The 22,334-nt window shown below is 58.6% G+C and overlaps 1 protein-coding gene across 1 annotated transcript in view; it reads right to left on the minus strand.

The window, feature by feature from the left end:
• PEPD (peptidase D) overlaps positions 1-22,334 on the minus strand; it is a 147,522-nt gene that overhangs the window by 87,930 nt on the left and 37,258 nt on the right. The window contains exon 6 of the mRNA XM_084770840.1: positions 17,205-17,249. Within this exon, the coding sequence (XP_084626966.1) occupies positions 17,205-17,249 (45 nt within the window). The remainder of the gene's footprint in view (positions 1-17,204; positions 17,250-22,334) is intronic.

Below are 22,334 nucleotides of genomic sequence, written 5' to 3' on the forward strand. Positions count from 1 at the left end.
ACGCACTCCTCCCTCGCCCCACCCACTCCTCCCTCGCCCCACCCACTCCTCCCTCGCCCCACGCACTCTTCCCTCGCCCCACGCACTCCTCCCTCGCCCCACGCACTCCTCCCTCGCCCCACGCACTCCTCCCTCGCCCCCACCCACTCCTCCCTCGCCCCACGCACTCCTCCCTCGCCCCACGCACTCCTCCCTCGCCCCACGCACTCTTTCCCTCGCCCCACGCACTCCTCCCTCGCCCCACGCACTCTTTCCCTCGCCCCACGCACTCCTCCCTCGCCCCACGCACTCCTCCCTCGCCCCACGCACTCTTTCCCTCGCCCCACGCACTCCTCCCTCGCCCCACGCACTCTTTCCCTCGCCCCACGCACTCCTCCCTCGCCCCACGCACTCCTCCCTCGCCCCACGCACTCTTTCCCTCGCCCCACGCACTCCTCCCTCGCCCCACGCACTCTTTCCCTCGCCCCACGCACTCTTTCCCTCGCCCCACGCACTCCTCCCTCGCTCCACGCACTCCTCCCTCGCCCCACGCACTCTTTCCCTCGCCCCACGCACTCCTCCCTCGCCCCACGCACTCCTCCCTCGCCCCACGCACTCTTTCCCTCGCCCCACGCACTCCTCCCTCGCCCCACGCACTCCTCCCTCGCCCCACGCACTCCTCCCTCGCCCCACGCACTCCTCCCTCGCCCCACGCACTCCTCCCTCGCTCCACGCACTCCTCCCTCGCCCCACGCACTCCTCCCTCGCCCCACGCACTCTTTCCCTCGCCCCACGCACTCCTCCCTCGCCCCACGCACTCTTTCCCTCGCCCCACGCACTCCTCCCTCGCCCCACGCACTCCTCCCTCGCCCCACGCACTCCTCCCTCGCCCCACGCACTCCTCCCTCGCCCCACGCACTCCTCCCTCGCCCCACGCACTCCTCCCCCGCTCCACGCACTCCTCCCTCGCCCCACGCACTCTTTCCCTCGCCCCACGCACTCCTCCCTCGCCCCACGCACTCCTCCCTCGCCCCACGCACTCTTTCCCTCGCCCCACACACTCCTCCCTCGCCCCACGCACTCCTCCCTCGCCCCACCCACTCCTCCCTCGCCCCACGCACTCCTCCCTCGCCCCACGCACTCTTTCCCTCGCCCCACCCACTCCTCCCTCGCCCCACGCACTCCTCCCTCGCCCCACGCACTCCTCCCTCGCCCCACCCACTCCTCCCTCGCCCCACGCACTCCTCCCTCGCCCCACGCACTCTTTCCCTCGCCCCACGCACTCCTCCCTCGCCCCACGCACTCCTCCCTCGCCCCACGCACTCCTCCCTCGCCCCACCCACTCCTCCCTCGCCCCACGCACTCCTCCCTCGCCCCACGCACTCCTCCCTCGCCCCACGCACTCTTTCCCTCGCCCCACGCACTCCTCCCTCGCCCCACGCACTCTTTCCCTCGCCCCACGCACTCCTCCCTCGCCCCACACACTCCTCCCTCGCCCCACGCACTCCTCCCTCGCCCCACGCACTCTTTCCCTCGCCCCACGCACTCCTCCCTCGCCCCACGCACTCCTCCCTCGCCCCACGCACTCCTCCCTCGCCCCACGCACTCCTCCCTCGCCCCACGCACTCCTCCCTCGCCCCACCCACTCCTCCCTCGCCCCACCCACTCCTCCCTCGCCCCACCCACTCCTCCCTCGCCCCACGCACTCCTCCCTCGCCCCACGCACTCCTCCCTCGCCCCACGCACTCTTTCCCTCGCCCCACGCACTCCTCCCTCGCCCCACGCACTCTTTCCCTCGCCCCACGCACTCCTCCCTCGCCCCACACACTCCTCCCTCGCCCCACGCACTCCTCCCTCGCCCCACGCACTCCTCCCTCGCCCACGCACTCCTCCCTCGCCCCACACACTCCTCCCTCGCCCCACGCACTCCTCCCTCGCCCCACGCACTCCTCCCTCGCCCCACGCACTCTTTCCCTCGCCCCACGCACTCCTCCCTCGCCCCACGCACTCCTCCCTCGCCCCACGCACTCCTCCCTCGCCCCACGCACTCCTCCCTCGCCCCACGCACTCCTCCCTCGCCCCACGCACTCTTTCCCTCGCCCCACGCACTCCTCCCTCGCCCCACGCACTCTTTCCCTCGCCCCACGCACTCCTCCCTCGCCCCACGCACTCCTCCCTCGCCCCACGCACTCCTCCCTCGCCCCACGCACTCTTTCCCTCGCCCCACGCACTCTTTCCCTCGCCCCACGCACTCCTCCCTCGCCCCACGCACTCTTTCCCTCGCCCCACGCACTCTTTCCCTCGCCCCACGCACTCTTTCCCTCGCCCCACGCACTCTTTCCCTCGCCCCACGCACTCCTCCCTCGCCCCACGCACTCTTTCCCTCGCCCCACGCACTCCTCCCTCGCCCCACGCACTCCTCCCTCGCCCCACGCACTCCTCCCTCGCCCCACGCACTCCTCCCTCGCCCCACGCACTCCTCCCTCGCCCCACGCACTCCTCCCTCGCCCCACGCACTCTTTCCCTCGCCCCACGCACTCCTCCCTCGCCCCACGCACTCTTTCCCTCGCCCCACGCACTCCTCCCTCGCCCCACGCACTCCTCCCTCGCCCCACGCACTCTTTCCCTCGCCCCACGCACTCTTTCCCTCGCCCCACGCACTCCTCCCTCGCCCCACGCACTCCTCCCTCGCCCCACGCACTCCTCCCTCGCCCCACGCACTCTTTCCCTCGCCCCACGCACTCCTCCCTCGCCCCACGCACTCCTCCCTCGCCCCACGCACTCTTTCCCTCGCCCCACGCACTCCTCCCTCGCCCCACGCACTCCTCCCTCGCCCCACGCACTCCTCCCTCGCCCCACGCACTCCTCCCTCGCCCCACGCACTCTTTCCCTCGCCCCACGCACTCCTCCCTCGCCCCACACACTCCTCCCTCGCCCCACGCACTCCTCCCTCGCCCCACGCACTCCTCCCTCGCCCCACGCACTCTTTCCCTCGCCCCACGCACTCTTTCCCTCGCCCCACGCACTCTTTCCCTCGCCCCACGCACTCCTCCCTCGCCCCACGCACTCTTTCCCTCGCCCCACGCACTCCTCCCTCGCTCCACGCACTCTTTCCCTCGCCCCACGCACTCCTCCCTCGCTCCACGCACTCCTCCCTCGCCCCACGCACTCCTCCCTCGCCCCACGCACTCTTTCCCTCGCCCCACGCACTCCTCCCTCGCCCCACACACTCCTCCCTCGCCCCACGCACTCCTCCCTCGCCCCACGCACTCCTCCCTCGCCCCACGCACTCCTCCCTCGCCCCACGCACTCCTCCCTCGCCCCACGCACTCCTCCCTCGCTCCACGCACTCCTCCCTCGCCCCACGCACTCTTTCCCTCGCCCCACGCACTCCTCCCTCGCCCCACGCACTCCTCCCTCGCCCCACGCACTCCTCCCTCGCCCCACGCACTCCTCCCTCGCCCCACGCACTCCTCCCTCGCCCCACGCACTCCTCCCCCGCCCCACGCACTCCTCCCTCGCCCCACGCACTCCTCCCTCGCCCCACGCACTCCTCCTCGCCCCACGCACTCCTCCCTCGCCCCACGCACTCCTCCCTCGCCCCACGCACTCCTCCCTCGCCCCACGCACTCCTCCCTCGCCCCACGCACTCCTCCCTCGCCCCACGCACTCCTCCTCGCCCCACGCACTCCTCCCTCGCCCCACGCACTCCTCCCTCGCCCCACGCACTCTTTCCCTCGCCCCACGCACTCCTCCCTCGCCCCACGCACTCCCTCCCTCGCCCCACGCACTCCTCCCTCGCCCCACGCACTCTTTCCCTCGCCCCACGCACTCCTCCCTCGCCCCACGCACTCCTCCCTCGCCCCACGCACTCCTCCCTCGCCCCACGCACTCTTTCCCTCGCCCCACGCACTCTTTCCCTCGCCCCACGCACTCCTCCCTCGCCCCACGCACTCCTCCCTCGCCCCACGCACTCCTCCCTCGCCCCACGCAACTCCTCCCTCGCCCCACGCACTCTTCCCTCGCCCCACGCACTCCTCCCTCGCCCCACGCACTCCTCCCTCGCCCCACGCACTCCTCCCTCGCCCCACGCACTCTTTCCCTCGCCCCACGCACTCCTCCCTCGCCCCACGCACTCCTCCCTCGCCCCACGCACTCCTCCCTCGCCCCACGCACTCCTCCCTCGCCCCACGCACTCCTCCCTCGCCCCACGCACTCCTCCCTCGCTCCACGCACTCCTCCCTCGCCCCACGCACTCCTCCCTCGCCCCACGCACTCTTTCCCTCGCCCCACGCACTCCTCCCTCGCCCCACGCACTCCTCCCTCGCCCCACACACTCCTCCCTCGCCCCACGCACTCCTCCCTCGCTCCACGCACTCCTCCCTCGCTCCACGCACTCCTCCCTCGCCCCACGCACTCCTCCCTCGCCCCACGCACTCCTCCCTCGCCCCACGCACTCCTCCCTCGCCCCACGCACTCCTCCCTCGCCCCACGCACTCCTCCCTCGCTCCACGCACTCCTCCCTCGCTCCACGCACTCCTCCCTCGCCCCACGCACTCCTCCCTCGCCCCACGCACTCTTTCCCTCGCCCCACGCACTCCTCCCTCGCCCCACGCACTCCTCCCTCGCCCCACGCACTCCTCCCTCGCCCCACGCACTCCTCCCTCGCCCCACGCACTCCTCCCTCGCCCCACGCACTCCTCCCTCGCCCCACGCACTCCTCCCTCGCCCCACGCACTCCTCCCTCGCCCCACGCACTCCTCCCTCGCCCCACGCACTCCTCCCTCGCTCCACGCACTCCTCCCTCGCCCCACGCACTCCTCCCCCGCCCCACGCACTCCTCCCCTCGCCCCACGCACTCCTCCCTCGCCCCACGCACTCCTCCCTCGCCCCACGCACTCCTCCCTCGCCCCACGCACTCCTCCCTCGCCCCACGCACTCCTCCCTCGCCCCACGCACTCTTTCCCTCGCCCCACGCACTCCTCCCTCGCCCACGCACTCCTCCCTCGCCCCACGCACTCCTCCCTCGCCCCACGCACTCCTCCCTCGCCCCACGCACTCTTTCCCTCGCCCCACGCACTCCTCCCTCGCCCCACGCACTCCTCCCTCGCCCCACGCACTCCTCCCTCGCCCCACGCACTCCTCCCTCGCCCCACGCACTCTTTCCCTCGCCCCACGCACTCCTCCCTCGCCCCACGCACTCCTCCCTCGCCCCACGCACTCCTCCCTCGCCCCACGCACTCCTCCCTCGCCCCACGCACTCTTTTCCTCGCCCCACGCACTCCTCCCTCGCCCCACGCACTCCTCCCTCGCCCCACGCACTCCTCCCTCGCCCCACGCACTCCTCCCTCGCCCCACGCACTCCTCCCTCGCCCCACGCACTCCTCCCTCGCCCCACGCACTCTTTCCCTCGCCCCACGCACTCCTCCCTCGCCCCACGCACTCTTTTCCTCGCCCCACGCACTCCTCCCTCGCCCCACGCACTCCTCCCTCGCCCCACGCACTCCTCCCTCGCCCCACGCACTCCTCCCTCGCCCCACGCACTCTTTTCCTCGCCCCACGCACTCCTCCCTCGCCCCACACACTCCTCCCTCGCCCCACGCACTCCTCCCTCGCCCCACGCACTCCTCCCTCGCCCCACGCACTCCTCCCTCGCCCCACGCACTCTTTCCCTCGCCCCACGCACTCCTCCCTCGCCCCACGCACTCCTCCCATGCCGTGGCTGTATTTTCTAACATTTAAAACTATACAATGCTGCTTTTACACTAACAATACGGTTTTTATTTTTTAAAAGGTATACTAAAGGGGAGTAAGTGAAAATATGGAGTACTTTTTCTTGTGCGCAGTTCTGGGGATGGGGCCAGGGCCTCATGTGTGCTAGGCAAGGGCTCGACTGCAGAGCTCCAGGCAAGGCCTAGAGGGCTGCAGCTGGTGGTTATGCAAGGGAAATAATGTCTTTGCTTTGCTCCGAGAAGCCTGCCCTGGTGGAAGGCTGGCTGGGAAAGTCAGGACAAGAAGAAGCTGCCACCAGGAAGCATCCCTAAGCCCCAACCATAGCGAGGTCGGTGCAAACCCAGCTTTATGGTTTTCTTCGTTTTTGTTTTGTTATTTTTATCTTTTACAGTTATCTTCTCACCCCAAACATGTAAGATTTACTGCTCAATAAAGCACAGAGGAAATGTTAAGAATCTTGACCAAAAAGCCATGATGAGAGCTGGAGGTGAGGACAGCGCGTGGGATGTGCCGCGGGCCTCCTGCAGCCCCAGCTTGGGAGGGGGAGGAAAGTGGTGCAGAAAGTGTGCAGAGCAAAGCTGTGAGGGGTGACAGGCAGGACGGCGGCTGGATTCTGATCTACAGCCCCTGTGCTGCTCTGCACTAGAGGGGCCTTCTCTCATTTTAATAACATTTATTAGCATATATTAATCATATAAAAATAATGGGTTTCACTTTGACACTTCTGTACTTTTACTTACTTATTTTTTATAGTAGTGCAGGCCATCCCTGAACTCATGACTCTGGCTAGATCAGCCTCCCAGGCGATGGGATCGAAGGCATGTCCATCATCCCTAGCTTTATTTACCATGTGCGTAGTGTGCTTCGTCATGCTGACCTTCCCACCGTCCTATCCTGCCCTCCTGCTGGACCACCTCCCCTTCCTAAACAGTCCCCCTCCTACACACACACACACACACACACACACACACACACACACACACTTTTAATCTAAATTCTACATGAGGCAGAATGTGTGGTGTGATTCCCCTTCTGAATCTCGCTTATTTCCCTTAATGGCAGTCCTGCTTTAAGGGACCTGTTCCATGGTGGCTCTAGAAGGTTACACTGCCACCAATGGAGACAGCCTACAAAGTGGCAGGGGATTACCATCTAGAATGTTCTTTAAAAAAAAAAAAATAAAACCAAGACTGAGAGGACAAATGGCCCGATCGTCAATAGGCAAATGCATGGAGCAGGCAGCTCTGGAAAGGAGGCATACGTCGTGGTCAGTAAGCATGTGAGAAAAAAACCTTCAGCACCTCAGCCACGCGGGCAGAGCGTGAGACCCCACCTCACTCTGTGGGATGGCTAGCTATCGAGAAAGCTGGCTGAGGTACACGTACTGCTTGGAACACTTTCAAGCCTTTAATGAGGGAGGTAATGTGCCTTCACCTCGCTAGTAAGGATGTGCCGCCGACATTCTCAGGACTGGTGGGAAGTTAAGACTGTCTCTCTCTCAAAGCCCGGAGACTCAGGAGAGAGAAAAAGCAATTATAACGTGGGAAAAGGAAGGCTGACGCGGGAGCGTCTGGACGCTGTGGGAGGTGACGATGGAACCACTCCAGATTCCTCCCAATGGACCCAGTGAGGAGGAGGAGGAGGCCTCCATCAGCAAGACCTACAGGACAGAGGGCAGCCTGGGTGGAAGAGGGTCCTCTGCACGTCCCTCCTAAGCCAGCTCAGCACCTCTGCAGAAGGCTAAGACCCCGCCAAGCTCCCACGCGACCACCTTCCCCTCTGCGACTCTGTCCAGAGGGTACCTCTGACCCTCCCACCTGTCCCCTGCCAAGGACCTCATCTGCTGGCGCTGCCGGAGAGTGGGAAGGCTGGCCAGGAGCAGGGTGGGCTCTGAGTGCTGTGGACTCCCAAGAAGCAGCCATTCTCCGGGATGCCACTGGTCACTGCGAAATGAGGAAGGCCCCCGCAGCACGCCACGCCACGGCCCTCCTGCAGGGTGAGGTAGGCAGAACAACCGCAGCCCAGGAGACAGAGTGGCTGCACTGTTTGCCCGGAGGGACCTCTGACTCCACAGCGGGGTGGTGGCATTCTCCCAGGGGACCGGAATGCTTGCTGGCGTTCCCGGTGGGGCAGGTCCACAGACACAGGTGGGATTCGGAGAAGCAGCTCCAGCTCACAGAGGGGGTCCAAACCTACCTACGGGATGACCCTGCGACCACTGCACCCCATTCCTCGCTGCCAGCGTCTGCGGGCTGCACGCATCTCTTGGATGCAGTGATGGCCAGCGTGGTCGCACAGCTAGATCAGACAGAGGTGCGCCACCTCTGGCCCTTGGCCCCGCTACTGGGCTCGGATTGTCACCATTGCTCCTGCCAGTACATCAGGTTCCCTCAGCCTGGGTCTGCCCTTCCACAGGGCCCCATCTTATTGATGCAGAGGATGGGGGAAAGCACAGGACCAGCAGATGGCATGGAAGCTGCCAGGCACTTGTCCCACCTGATCACTGTGTGATCCCCATCTCTAGGGAGAACATTCAGGAGCCGTAGACTCTCAGCTTCTTCCTCTTTTCCTCCTCCTCCTCCTCTACACTCCTCCCCCCCCCCCCAGAAACCCCTCTCAGCAGATGAACATATCCTCCCCTCCTTCCTCCTGTGGTTGGCTCTCTATGCCCTACCTGCCATCTCCTTCACCCTCTCTGTTTTTGAGGCAAGATCTTACTCTGTAATTCAAGGCGGCCTCGAATTTATCATGTAGCCCAGGCTGGCTTTGAACTCTTGACCTTCCTGCCTTAGCAGGAATTTGGGGCTTATGGGCATAGGCACCGCACCACTGCCCACATGCCCCTCTCACTGCAGCGCTAGGGCACCACTGCCCACATGCCCCTCTCACTGCAGCGCTGGGCACCGCACCACTGCCCACATGCCCCTCTCACTGCAGCGCTAGGGCACCACTGCCCACATGCCCCTCTCACTGCAGCGCTAGGGCACCACTGCCCACATGCTCCTCTCACTGCAGCGCTAGGGCACCACTGCCCACATGCCCCTCTCACTGCAGTGCTAGGGCACCACTGCCCACATGCTCCTCTCACTGCAGCGCTAGGGCACCACTGCCCACATGCCCCTCTCACTGCAGCGCTGGGCACCGCACCACTGCCCACATGCCCCTCTCACTGCAGTGCTAGGGCACCACTGCCCACATGCCCCTCTCACTGCAGCGCTAGGGCACCACTGCCCACATGCCCCTCTCACTGCAGTGCTAGGGCACCACTGCCCACATGCTCCTCTCACTGCAGCGCTAGGGCACCACTGCCCACATGCCCCTCTCACTGCAGCGCTAGGGCACCACACCACTGCCCACATGCCCCTCTCACTGCAGCGCTAGGGCACCACACCACTGCCCACATGCCCCTCTCACTGCAGCGCTAGGGCACCACACCACTGCCCACATGCCCCTCTCACTGCAGCGCTAGGGCACCACACCACTGCCCACATGCCCCTCTCACTGCAGCGCTAGGGCACCACACCACTGCCCACATGCCCCTCTCACTGCAGCGCTAGGGCACCACACCACTGCCCACATGCCCCTCTCACTGCAGCGCTAGGGCACCACTGCCCACATGCCCCTCTCACTGCAGCGCTGGGGCACCACACCACTGCCCACATGCCCCTCTCACTGCAGCGCTAGGGCACCACTGCCCACATGCCCCTCTCACTGCAGCGCTAGGGCACTGTAACTGGACTAGCTGTCATGCTGTAAGATCTGCACTCACCCACCTCTCTCTCTGCCTTCTGGCTCTCCTGCACCCTCACCCTTCTGCCAACCTTCCTCTCACCTGCTCCTGGAACCCAGGGCTCACCAGTGGGCCCAGGCATGGTCCATCCTCTTTTGCCCTCCTGCCCCCTCCGCTTTGCCTTTATGCCGCTATGCCTTATGCCTCTGGCCTGGATCCCTGGTGAAGAGGTCCCCAGAAGCTAGAACCCAGCATGCAAGACTTGCCTCTGTGTTCTGGTCTCTAATACCCTCTGTTGCTAAGGGCAGACACCTGGTATCTGGTACCTTCTGTTGCTAAGGGCAGACACCTGGTCTCTAATACCCTCTGTTGCTAAGGGCAGACACCTGGTATCTGGTACCCTCTGTTGCTAAGGGCAGACACCTGGTATCTGGTACCCTCTGTTGCTAAGGGCAGACACCTGGTATCTGGTACCCTCTGTTGCTAAGGACAGACACCTGGTATCTGGTACCCTCTGTTGCTAAGGGCAGACACCTGATATCTGGTACCCTCTGTTGCTAAGGACAGACACCTGGTATCTGGTACGCTAGCCATCTCCCTCTGGCCACTGATAGCCCATATCCAACCCATGGCCCAGGCTGCCCTTCACCTGCAGAACTTGCCCAGACCCTCCCTGTACTGCCAGCCCTGCTCGCCCCACGCAGCACTCTGCTGCGCACATGAACCTGCTCCTGCAGCCTCCTCCCTCCTCTGTCTGGACCCAGCTCCTGCCCTTTCACCTGGCTCAACGGCTCCCACATCCCAGGAAACAGCATTTCCAGGGTTAGAGAGGGCTCCTCGACCCCAACCCTAGCCCGAGGCCCTTCTCTGTTCCCCAACAGCAGAGGGATCCTCCCGGAACGAGTGCACTGAAGATCTCTCTACACGCCTTTCAGAAGGCTGAGTGGCTCTGAAGCAGGGACCCGTGGGGAGCGTGACATCTTGGCCCAGAGCAGAGCGAGGCATGTGCTGCTCATCACCAGCGCCTGATCGCAACAGTCAGACAGCGCACGGGCTGGAGGCCTCACTTTCAGAACAGAGGAGGAGGCAGGCGGAGTGACATACAGCTGTAACCCCAGGATTTAAGAGGCTGTGGCAGGAGCAAGAGTTGGGGCTAGCCTAGGCTACATAGTGAGACCCTGTCTTCTTCTTGTTGTTGTTGGAGGTGGGGGGACAGTGGCTACTGCTAGTCCTAGCCAGGTACCTCTTCAGTTCCAGACACAGCAGGGGGACGGGGGGTCCACCAGGACTGGACTGCTGTCCTGTCAGGCCAGCAGCACAGCCTCCTGGGAACTGCTGCTAGGCCACAGAGAAGAGGCCTGGGCTAGAATCCTCCCACACTCATCCCTGGTTCCTCCCTGCAATGGACGACCATCCGCACGGTGGGAGAGTGAAGAGCGGAGCCCACACACTGCTCTCCCAGGCAGACACTACGCTCGCTTGTGTGTAGCCGGCGGGGCTGGAGGCTCAGGGCCCTGCCTAGACTTCTAAGCTTCCTTATCCAGGACCTGGGTTTGTTGCTGCTATTTGTTTGTTCACTTAAGTCTAATTAAGAAAGAAAGAAAGAAAGAAGGAAGGAAGGAAGGAAAGAAAGAAAGAAAGAAAGAAAGAAAGAAAGAAATCCAGCTGATGTAGTGAATTACTATGATCCCAGCATTCGGGAGACTGAGGCAGGGAGATGGAATTTGGGGGCAGCCTGAGCTACCTAGAGATACTTTGTTTCAAAAAACAAATAGACAAAACTGAAACCAAAGAAACAAAACTAGAACTAAGGCAAATTATCCTGGAAGGGCATTACTTAGAGGCCTAGTTGGCCCTTTCCAACTTAACTTAAGCTTAAACAGCTATCTGCATATCCTAATGTGGCCAACTGTAGAGCGCACGGGTGCCCTAGGCCTGTGGGTTTCCCCGGTGCCAGGCAGAGAGAGCCTGTCCTACCTGGTGGGTTAATTCCAGAACACAGATACTGCAGACGACGCTTAGTCTGTCCAGCAGGCGGCACGGTTTCTCCCCAGGTGATGAGGCCACTTCACTATGTCAGAGCAAGGAAAAGGGGTTCTGGGTCCTTACAGGTTACTGAGCTGGAGAGATGATTTTCATCAGTCCCAGGAGGCATGAGATGGCTACTGAAAATATATGACCCAGCCATTATATATTTGGTATCACCACGAGAGGTCAAGGCTGCCTCCTACAGGAATTGACCCAAGAGCAGGGCTCAGACTAGGACACGAGCCCCTGATGCAGTTGGGGTGGGGCCATCAGGGCAGCTCAAGTTCTCAGATTGGAAAAGAGAGTGATGCATGCTGGGAGACCCGAGTGCTGCTGGGCCTTGGGATGACAGCTGTGAGCATCATTATGTGCAGGGGGCTGTGCAACCCGTAACCTGAGCACTCGGTGGGTGGAGGCAGGAGAATCATGAGTTTGATGAGTTTGAAGCCAGCCTGGGCACAACAAAAATCCAGTGGCTGGATATGAAGCTCAGTAGTAGAGTAGGTATGCACACACATGTATGTGCCCCCCCCACACACACATACAGACACACGGAGGCACCAGCATGTGCGTGGGAAGGTGAGGATCACAGGCCCCACCCTGGAACCAGAAACTGGAGTCTCCTCCATGGGCCTGAAAGGACAGAAACTATACTAGGCAGAGATTTATTTGTGCAATCCGTTTTTTTTTTTTCCCTCCTTAAATATTCACAGGTCACAAAACTGCCTCTAGGTATTAAACCCGGGATTAAGACATCAATTAACCGAGGTCTGAATGCAGCACTGATTAAAATAGCAGCAAGACAGGGTGAAGCATTTTCCAGATCAGGCTCTAAGCGTCAAGGTGCCAGCCTGTTGAATAAAACCCATTTAAAGGGCCAGGGATTCCATCTCTCCCAAAGATGAATACCCAGGGAATGGTTTGCAGGAGCCAGGTGGGCAGGAGCTCAGTACCAAAAAACCACCACCCCACCCCACCCCACCCCCAGACCCTGCCACAACATCGCCTCTACCCTGGCGGCTGCATGATAAGAAGGAGGGAATCACACACTCCCAGGAGGAGCAAGAAAAGAGCTGGCTACAGTTACATATCCTTGGAGGCGCCACCAGCAAGTCCTCTCAAATAAACCAGAGTCAAGCTCAGCCACTAGAGGGGCTGTGGGGGTAGGGAGTGGGGGCGCACAGCAGGCAGGTGTGGAGGGGGAGTCCACTCCACGCCCGGGCCGGGGCCTGACTGTGCATGTTGTGGTGCAGAGAGGGCAGGTGCTCAGGGTTTTGTGAAAATAGCACGGACTCCTCTGCAGACTCAGAGCCCGAGGAAGCTTGGCGTCTCTGCTCTCGCTCTGGGTCGGCTTCCTGTTCAAGGCCACGCGCTGCTAATGACGGAAGGAATGTCTGTCTAAAATCTGATTGCCGAAAAGGAAACTCGACCTACTTCACTCTCCCTTCAAGGCTGAAGGCGTAAAGAGTAAGATGACACTTAGCCTCTCGGGAGTTTCCAATGTGGGCTACATGGCGGTGCCCAGTCTCGAAAACGAAACGGAAGACCAGCTTAAGTATGGCACTGTGAGCTGCCCTCTGTGCTGGTTGTTTTCTGTCAGCTTGACACAAACCTCGACATGCCTGGGTAGAGGGAATTGTAACTGAGAAAACGCCTCCATAAGACTGGTGAGCAGGTGTGTTTTGATGGATGGGTTGATGTGGAAAGCCAGCCACTGGGGGCGATGCGGTCCCTAAGTAGGCGGTCCTGGGGTGCATAAGAAAGCAAACTGAGCAACCCTTGGGGAAGCAGGGCAGTAAGCAGCATTCTTCTGTGCTTCAGCTGCTGCCTGATGGACCGTGATACACAAGTGGGGTCAAATAAACCCTTTTCCGCCTGAGTTACTTGTGGTCACTGTGTTTTGTCGCAGCAATGGAGTCCTGACTAAGACAAGCTCAAAAGACACTTCAGTGTCTCCAACTCTTGCTCTGAACCTGCAGTCACTCTGCATCCGGAGACAGCAGAGCCTGGCAGACAGTTCACCCTCAAGGGGGGAAATGCCTTAAAGACTGAGAAAAAGGAGAAAGGAAGTGTCTCCTCTCCCCCAAGGAGGAGCAAACATCTCGTGAGAACTAGACGGCCCCCTTAAGTGCTAAGAGCTCTCTGGACTCAGAACCAGAACTGACACCAGGATCAGCCAGAACACAAGCTGACCCCGACTGTTTAACTGCCCAGATTTTGCAGTCCTGCCCTGCCCGCCCTATACCTCACACCAACGCCTGCAGTGCCTGAGACTCTTGCTCTCCATCTTCCCACTACGGCCGCAGTGACTACCCGCCTTTCCACCTGACTTCTGAGTTAGTGAGCAGACCTCATCACTTGTTGGGTCAGTGGCACAGATCTCTGGGCACACCTTCTGAGGCACGGGAGCCAAGTTCTCTCTCTGCCTTGGGAAGCTCCGGTCATTACGTGAGGGGTCCATGAGGGGGCGGCCAGGACAACTCAGTGGGAGACAGGTGGTGGTCCTACGGCAGCACTTCCCAGATGCCAGGCATCGAGGCCGACACCCACACCCACACCCACACACGTTATCCAAAATGTTGGGTCCAGTGCCGCTCTGCCCAGAAGCCCTCTCTGGTTTACCTGTGCAGGCAACAGGCAGAGGGACACAGGCAGCTGTGTAATCTGCAGCCTGAGTCTTAATGCACATGGGCCACTTTCACTCTGTGTAACGAACAGTTCTAAAACTGGCACCTGACTCAAATGAACGCAGTCTCTCACTTAAAACCTAAGGAGAAGCGCAGCGGCCTGGGTACCCTCACTCGTGCGTGATGCTGCGCCCCGGCACGGGGCTCTAAGATGGGGATGAAGGCATCTTCTTTTATTTCCTACCCTGCCTCCAGATCAATTTCATCCTCTACAAAACAGCAAAGCAGAGGCCCCGCCTGAATTATGGCAGTGACACGCCTGCTCTTCGTAAGTTTCAACTTTTGACCTATACGTTCCAGCCGCAATACTGAGAGCACAGGGAAAGAAATGTGCAGTTATGATCTTGTGTTTGTGGGGAAAGTACAATTACGGAGGAATTTACAGGAAATCAAAAAAGGCGCCGCTTGGGAGGATGGAAAACAATAAAACAGTCACACAAAGAAAATGAATGCCACCCAAGACCAAAAACCAAGGGGAAAAAAAAAAATCTGAGCACCAACCAGCTCCCCATGCTGGGAGAGGCTGCTCTGCGCCTCCCAATCAGATGGGTCCTGGAAAAGCCCTGCGTGCCCCCAGTGCTAGTCTGGGCCTGGGGTTCTGTAAAGACCCCAGGGAAGCTTGCCTGAGCAGTGTCTTTCCTCTCTGGCCCTGGGCCCTGCTGTACTAGACCCGAGACCCAATCCATGCGTGCAGTCAGCTGGCTTCGCCAAGGGGCCAGGAGTGAGCTGGGGGAACAGGCCCCAACTGCAGGGTGCTCTGCTGAGCTACTAGAGGCTGTGCAAGGCTGTGCAAGGCTGTGAAGCCAACAGCCTGGGTCCATGGCTTTTCCTTGGGTGAGTCACTAACTCTGTGCCTCAGTTTCTCTTCCTGTAGCATGGGGATAACTAAGCAGCAGCCTCGTATGTTAGTAACAAGAACCTCTATAAATAGCGTGGCACAGGCCTTACATGGGGAGTCTCAGCAGAGGCCAGTGTGGCTAGGGCACACCAGGGTTTGAATCCTGTGTCATCCAATCACTGCCCCAGCTCTGCAGATGAAGAACTGGGAGCAGACAAATCCTTCCATTCTCATCTGAGCACAGCCGTGTCACAGCTGAAGGAACAGAGACTGGAAAGGCTGTGCTCTTGAGAGGGACAGATCCTGGGGCTAGTCTGTACCTGGGGGGTGGGGTGGGGTGCTCTCCAGTTGGGGGGGGGATCCCCTACATGGGGCCGAAAGGGAGAGAACAGGCAGCCAGGGCATTCAAGACCTGGGAGTGGCAGCAGGTATCTACAATTCCAGCATTTGGGAGGAAAAGGTGGGAGCATCTGAGTTATATCGTAACACGTACACACACACACACACACACACACACACATGCGCACACGCACACACATACACACGCACTCACGCAAGTGCGCATACCCGCATGCACACACACATGCACACACATACTCACACACGCATGCGTTCGCGCACACAAATGCACGCACACACGTGTAAGCAAGACCCAAGAACTCCCAAAACTGTAACAACAAATGGTAATTTAACATAGCAGAAAGCCCACCTGCTTTGGGAGATGAAGGACCCGCGCTATGGCAGCCAGAGCCCCCCTCTTGGGTTCTGGCAAAGAGGGCAGTAATTGTGGCTATGACAGATCTGCCAAGATCAACTGTCTCACTGCAGAGCCTGGGCCCTGTGCTATTAAAACACACCCCTGAGGCAGCAAGGACAATGTGACATTTCTGAAATTGTTCTACTACCATCAAATGCCAAATAAGTCCTTTTTGCTGCTCGCTTTAATAAAACTGAGAGGTATTCTTATAAACGCGCGTGGACTCCACCTTGGAGCCTTGCAAATGTCACTGGAATTAAAGTGAGCTTGCTCTAAAGTGACGGACTAATGGCTCATCCCTCAGGGAGACGCTGGAGCTCACACGCCAGGTGTGGTCCCCAGCACACGCCCCGCTGCAATGACCTCAGGGGAAAGTCACAGTGAGGCAGATGGTGGACACAGGCTAATTCCAGTACTCAGGACTTGTTCTGCGGAATGAGCTTCCGAGACAGACGTCAGTTACTTGACACAAGCAAGAAGAGGTGTCATGAGCCTGAAGGACACAGTCTCCATCCTCATAGAGCGTGTGGCTGTAATAAGCACCGGACCACGGTCACCCGACACCGGTCAGCAGCTCTTGGGTCTCTACCCGCCTCCCGTGGGCACTTGCCTCAGACTCAACACATGGAGATACATCTCAGGCCTGTTACTCCCAGTTCTATCACCCCGCTGTCTCCACTGGCTCTTGCAGCAGGTCCCCTCAGTGGCAACTGGCTCCCATTCCTGCCTCTGAGTCTCCAGTTAGAGGTGAAAATGGCTTTTTGGAAATATAAACCGATCTACACTGTCCTAACTCCTTCAAAAGTTTCCTGTGCTGCCTTTGTCTTTCAGGACAAAGCTGAAAACCTGATAACAACACTGTGCCCCCCAGTCCACTCAGGGTCCACTTCCCTGGCTTTGCAGAGCCATGCAAGGCCACCACCCTTCTCCCTGATGTCCTTGAACAAGAGGTTCCTTGGCCCTGGATTGCTGACCCCCACCTCACCGTGCACCGCCCTCGCTTCTGCTGTGTTAGGACACAGTAGTCCCGTGTTTTCAGGCTCACAAGTCGGATGTCCTACCCATCAGGAGAGACGTCAGCACAGACGCAGGATCTGAAGTGAGGCATGTACACACCTCCCCACGGAGCGCTGAGCTGACAGAGGCTCTGCCTCGCCTCTCCCACACTCACAGTAAGCGGGGCCACTCAACAAGAAAAACCGTTCTGCCGCCATTGAAGAGCAGCTAGCTCTGTGGCCTGGAAGCAAAGGAGCCACCCCCCCCACCCCCAGCCCGGGAGGGTTCACCCCAAAACCACCTGACAAACCAGCTGTGGCGCATGTGAGAGCTGCCTAGGGCAGAGCAGAGCCATAAGGAGCATAGACAACAGGGTGGTGCACATCAGGAGCTGTCCCCATTCCCCGGGGACTGAGCACAGCAATTGGCCGAGGTGGGCACCAGCTGCACACTCACCATTCCACGATCTCTGGGTGAAGAATCGTGTTGTTGACATTGAACCTGCAAAGGGGAAATACAGCAACAGCGTTAGTTGGATGGTCTATCATATCCCAAACACACCATGATCAAGAGCCCCCCCACCCCCCTTTTAATTTCCTGTCTCCCTGGCCCTGAGAAAGCTGCTGCTCACCTCATGCAGGCCTGGAGGCCTGGGCTGCCACCTCTAAGGGTGCTCAGCAGGACAGCAATCATTGTGACTACAAAACATCTCTTCTTCCCCACTAGGTAAAGTCTTTATCAAGTTCATTAACACACAATGAGTACCAAAAAAGGGGGAAGGGCGGCAGGAGGGACACACACACACACACACACACACACACACACACACACACACACACACACGGGCTATTTGGGGAAAAGAGATTGACATTTTCACATGTTTGATGAAAACCATAAATCTAAACATCCTTTTTAAAAAGCAAATTCCTCTCGTGTGCATGTGTATTTCGCCCACGCGTATGCTCTGCCCCATATGCATGCCGGATGGCCTGCACAGGCCAGAAGAAAGTGCTGGATCCCCTGGGACTGAAGTTACAGGCAGCTGTGAACCACCATGTGGGTGCTGGGAACTGAACCTGGGTGCTCTTGAAAAGCAGCCGGTGCGCTTAACCACTGAGCCATTTCTCCAGCCCCTTAAAGCTCACCAGGCTCTAAGTAGCCCAAATCTAAAGACATACCATAGCTGACTGCCGAACAGCAGTGCGTATGTTGGTGGTCTTGAACTCACAACACCGGGACTCGGGTCTGTCGGTTTTCTGACTGGAGGAGCATCATCTGAACCTGAGTGGTTCAACTTCCAGTTTCTAACCTTACAGAAGGCCGACTGGCCCACAGCACAGCACAGCTGCCAGGCAGGGAGCTTCTGCATCTTGTAAGCACCATGAGAAACTCAATGCACCACACACAGGGTATAGTCCTGGTGTGTTCTGATCAGTGGCCAATCCACACCAGAAACTATGCCGGCCAGAGGGCACTGGGATGACGGCCAAAGAGCCGAAAGCAACAGAAAGTCGAGGACAAAAATCTCCAGCGAAGATATGCTTCAAAATGAAGGAAAGGGGTCTCGCTGTGACCTGTGGCCCTGTGTGTGAATGCAGCTCAGCTCCTATGTCCAGATGGGTAAGGCCGGCCCTGCTGTGAGCCTGACTGTGTGGGACCCAGCACTCAGCACAGAGCTGGTGCCAGAAAATGTGAGTCACAGGCAGTCTTCAATTGATGAGATCTGAAATGACCCATACTGCCAGCTTATGCCACCCAAAGGATGCACTAACCACTGTGTCCACGGCCATTATGTCACTGGCAAGGAGCTCACCACGCCAGGCTGGACTCAGGGCTTTGGAGAGGGCTCTGGTTCCACATCACTGCTGATGGAAGAGCCCTCGGCTGACTGCGGCAAGATGTCTGAACTGGAGTTCTTCCTCTTCCTGGTACCCTAAGTATTCACAGCTGTGGGGGACCCTAGAGCTACGACCTGGCCACCCACACCACACTGGAACACACAGATTGTGCCTTCATGGGGGACGATGAGGCCGTATGTGACATCAAACACCCAACCTGTATCAGCCTCAGCCGCCTCCTCACTCAAACGGCCTCATTCTGCTCCTCCAGGGGCCTCGCACATGAACCTGACGGAGTTCCAGACGGGCTTTTTGGACCACGCTTGTATCTACTTCCACTTGGCCACCTGCGCTCCAGCCATGTCTGCAGAGAAGGGCCTGCTGTGAGGACTGCTGGGGGCAGACGGTGACAACAGCTGCTCTGAGCCTCCCCATCAAGATGGTGAAGTGTGACCCCCAGCACAGCCAGGTGTGTGTCCCGCTGCCTCCTGCAACCCACGGATGTGAATGCAGCCATCACTGCCATCGAGACCTGGAACAGCAGCCGGTTTGTGGACTCGTGTCCCACGGGCTTCTAGGTTGGCAGCAACTGCTTGCCCCCCAGCGTGGCACCTCGGAGTCTGGCTAAGGCACAGTGTGCTATGTGTCATGTGTGTTCTGAGCAACATGCCTGCCGCTGCTGAGGCCTGGCCTGCATGGACCACAAGACTGACCTGATGCGTGCCAAGGGGACTTTTGTACACTGGAGTCAGGGGGAGGACATGGAAGAGGTAAGTTCTCCATGGCACAAGGATATGGCTGCCCTAGAGAAGGATTGCAAGGAAGTAGGCATCAATTCCTACAAAGGTGGGGATGACAGAAAAGGACAGTTGCTTGGAATGTGTTCACTATGGTTGTGGCAAAATCCTTTCAAAATAAACAGTCTCTTTGCATTGCTAAAAAAAAAAAAATGAAGGAGGCCGGGCGTGGTGGCGCACGCCTTTAATCCCAGCACTCAGGAGGCAGAGGCAGGCGGATCTCTGTGAGTTCAAGGCCAGCCTGGTCTACAAAGTGAGTGTCCAGGACAGCCAAGGCTACACAGAGAAACCTTGTCTCAAAAAACCAACAACAACAACAACAAAAAAGAAAAATTAAAACGTCACAGATAAACAAAATAAGAAAGAACTCATGTAGCAAACTTATCCTACAAGGATTGCTTCAGACTGAAGGGCACTACAGAGTGACGTGAACATACGTGGAGGAAGAACAGGCACTGGAGGGCAGGGAGGTGAAGGCACTTGCTGCAAGTGTGACTACTTCAGTTCGAATCCTGGGACCCACGTGGTGGGAGAGAACCAACTCCTGCAAGCTGGCCTCAGATCTCGACATGTGCACCATGGATGAGACACGCACACCCACACAAATGGCCACATGTAAACACGTGAGGGTGTTTGTTTGTTTGTTTGTTTGTTTGTTTAAAGGCAGTGGTTGGTGCTGGAGAAATGGCTAGTAGTTAAGAGTGCATACTGCTCTCCCAGAAGAAAGGAGTTCAATTCCCAGCACCCATTTTGGGTGACTCACAGCTTCCTGTAATTCCAGTTCCAAGGGATCTTATGTCCTCCTCTGGCTTCTACAGGCATGGAACACACATGTGCACACTCACACAAACATACATAAGTATGAATACAAATGAATCTTGGGGCTGGAGAGATGGCTCAGCAGTTAAAGAGCACTGGCTGCTCTTCCAGAGGCCCTGAGTTCAATTCCCGGCACCCACATGGCGGCTCACAACTGTCTGTAACGCCAGTTCCAGGAGACCAAACATGCTCACACAGACGTACATGTAGGCAAAACACCACTGCGAGTAAAATAAATTATTTTTTAATAAAATGAATCTTGCAGGGGTGGGGCACTGGTAAAGGTGGCCATATAGGCAGATATGGAGACAGCAGAAATGTAGCTTTTGTTTTTAACTCCTTAAAAATTGCCGACAGACAGACATAAACATAAATATATGAATGTGCATGCACACACACACACATGTGCCCCCACACAAACACACACAGACAAGTATTAGTCTCACCCACCCATGCAACACACACACACACACACACACACACACACACACACACACACACTGACAAGAGAAAGAAGGCAGACACAGAAGCCCACAAATGGGATGACTCCATTTGTCACCAAGCACCAAGGTAAACAGGGAGACAGAGGCGGTTAGGAGCTGTGTAGGGGGAGGGGCCTGGAGAAATGGCACTGCCTGCAAATAGGCACAGGCTTCTTTGGGGTGGTAAAAATGATCCCAAACTGTTAAGATGGCGGTTATACAACTCGGCGAGCATAGCAACAACCCTGTTCACGCGAACCAGCAGAGAAGCCTTGGGTGAGTGCGTGCTTGGCCTTCTGGATCCATGGCCTCCCCGACAGAGGCACAGGCCGAGCGCTGAGCTCCTGACGTCACATAACCCAGACTCTCCGTGGCCTCGTGGAGTTTGAACTGATGCAATGCACGGCTACAGGGCCAGCAGCCTTACTCTAAACAAGGAGCAGGGATGGTCGGGAAAAGGGACCAGCAGCCTTAGAGTCCCGGCTCCGAAGCTTCAGAGAGACCAAGGCACATAAGTTGGTTCTAAATCAACTTCAAAACCTCAGAATCAAAATGGGCCTGGAGGGATGGCTCAGTGGTTAAGAACGCTTGCTGCCCTTCGGAGGACCTGGGTCCAGTTCCTAGCACCTACAAGCACACACTCATTTGTGACTCTGGTTCCAGGGAAACTGGGGCTCTCTTCTGGCCTCTGTGGGCACTGCATGCATGTGGTGCACAGACATACATGTATGCAAACATCCATACACGCAACATAAAAATAAACAAATCTAAAAGCGAAAGAATCCAAGTCCTACCCGTGAAGCATCACAGAGATTACGGACAGCCGATGAGGCTCAGAACAAAGAAGAGAGCAGCCGGCCATGTAAATCAAGACAACGCGGGCATGTCTCCCATCTGGCCAACTGTTACTATGACCTTAGAGAAAGCGCCGGCCGAGCTACTCAGCAGCTGGCTGCATCTCATTTCACACAGTGCATATATGCACATGTACACTGACACACATGCACACACACACACATACACACACACACATACACACACACACTCGCAGAAGCAGCAAGGTGGAACAGGGTAAGATGACATCACACAGACACAGCTGCAGAAACACAAACAAACACACACACCCAAAGAAGCTGTGAGCGTAGGGGACTAGACAGGTGTGTACATAAGAGACCCCCAAGACACACACAGATGGACAGCACACGTTCCTAGACCCCCGGTGGAGGCCTGAGCACATAAAGGGTACAGAGCACAGGGCACATCACGGCTCCCTCCCCTAAGCATGAATAGCTATGGCAGGGTTTAAATTAGGCACAGTAGGAAGCTAGTACAATTACAACCTACAGTAAGAAAACTGCCAGCATCACTCACTATACTTGTGCTTTGGAAACATTAATTATTAAGTACAAAGGCTACCTGAACACAAGTACTGGGATACCACATGGCTGATGTGAGAACAGAGGCAGCTACTGAGAGACTAATGGGGGACTGTCGTGTGCCACGGATAACTGATAAAGGGATGGTTCGAGTCTTGAGCAAAGGATACAAGGCGGGACCATGCTCGGCAGAACAACGTGAACTCACGAACTGGCCGAGTACGGCACCGCATGCAACCTCAGCCGTGCAAGGGGCTGGGGGAAAGGACTGTGC

The sequence above is a fragment of the Acomys minous genome (assembly GCF_964271855.1).
Source record: "Acomys minous genome assembly, chromosome: 20".
In the NCBI taxonomy this organism is placed as follows: Eukaryota; Metazoa; Chordata; class Mammalia; order Rodentia; family Muridae; genus Acomys; species Acomys minous.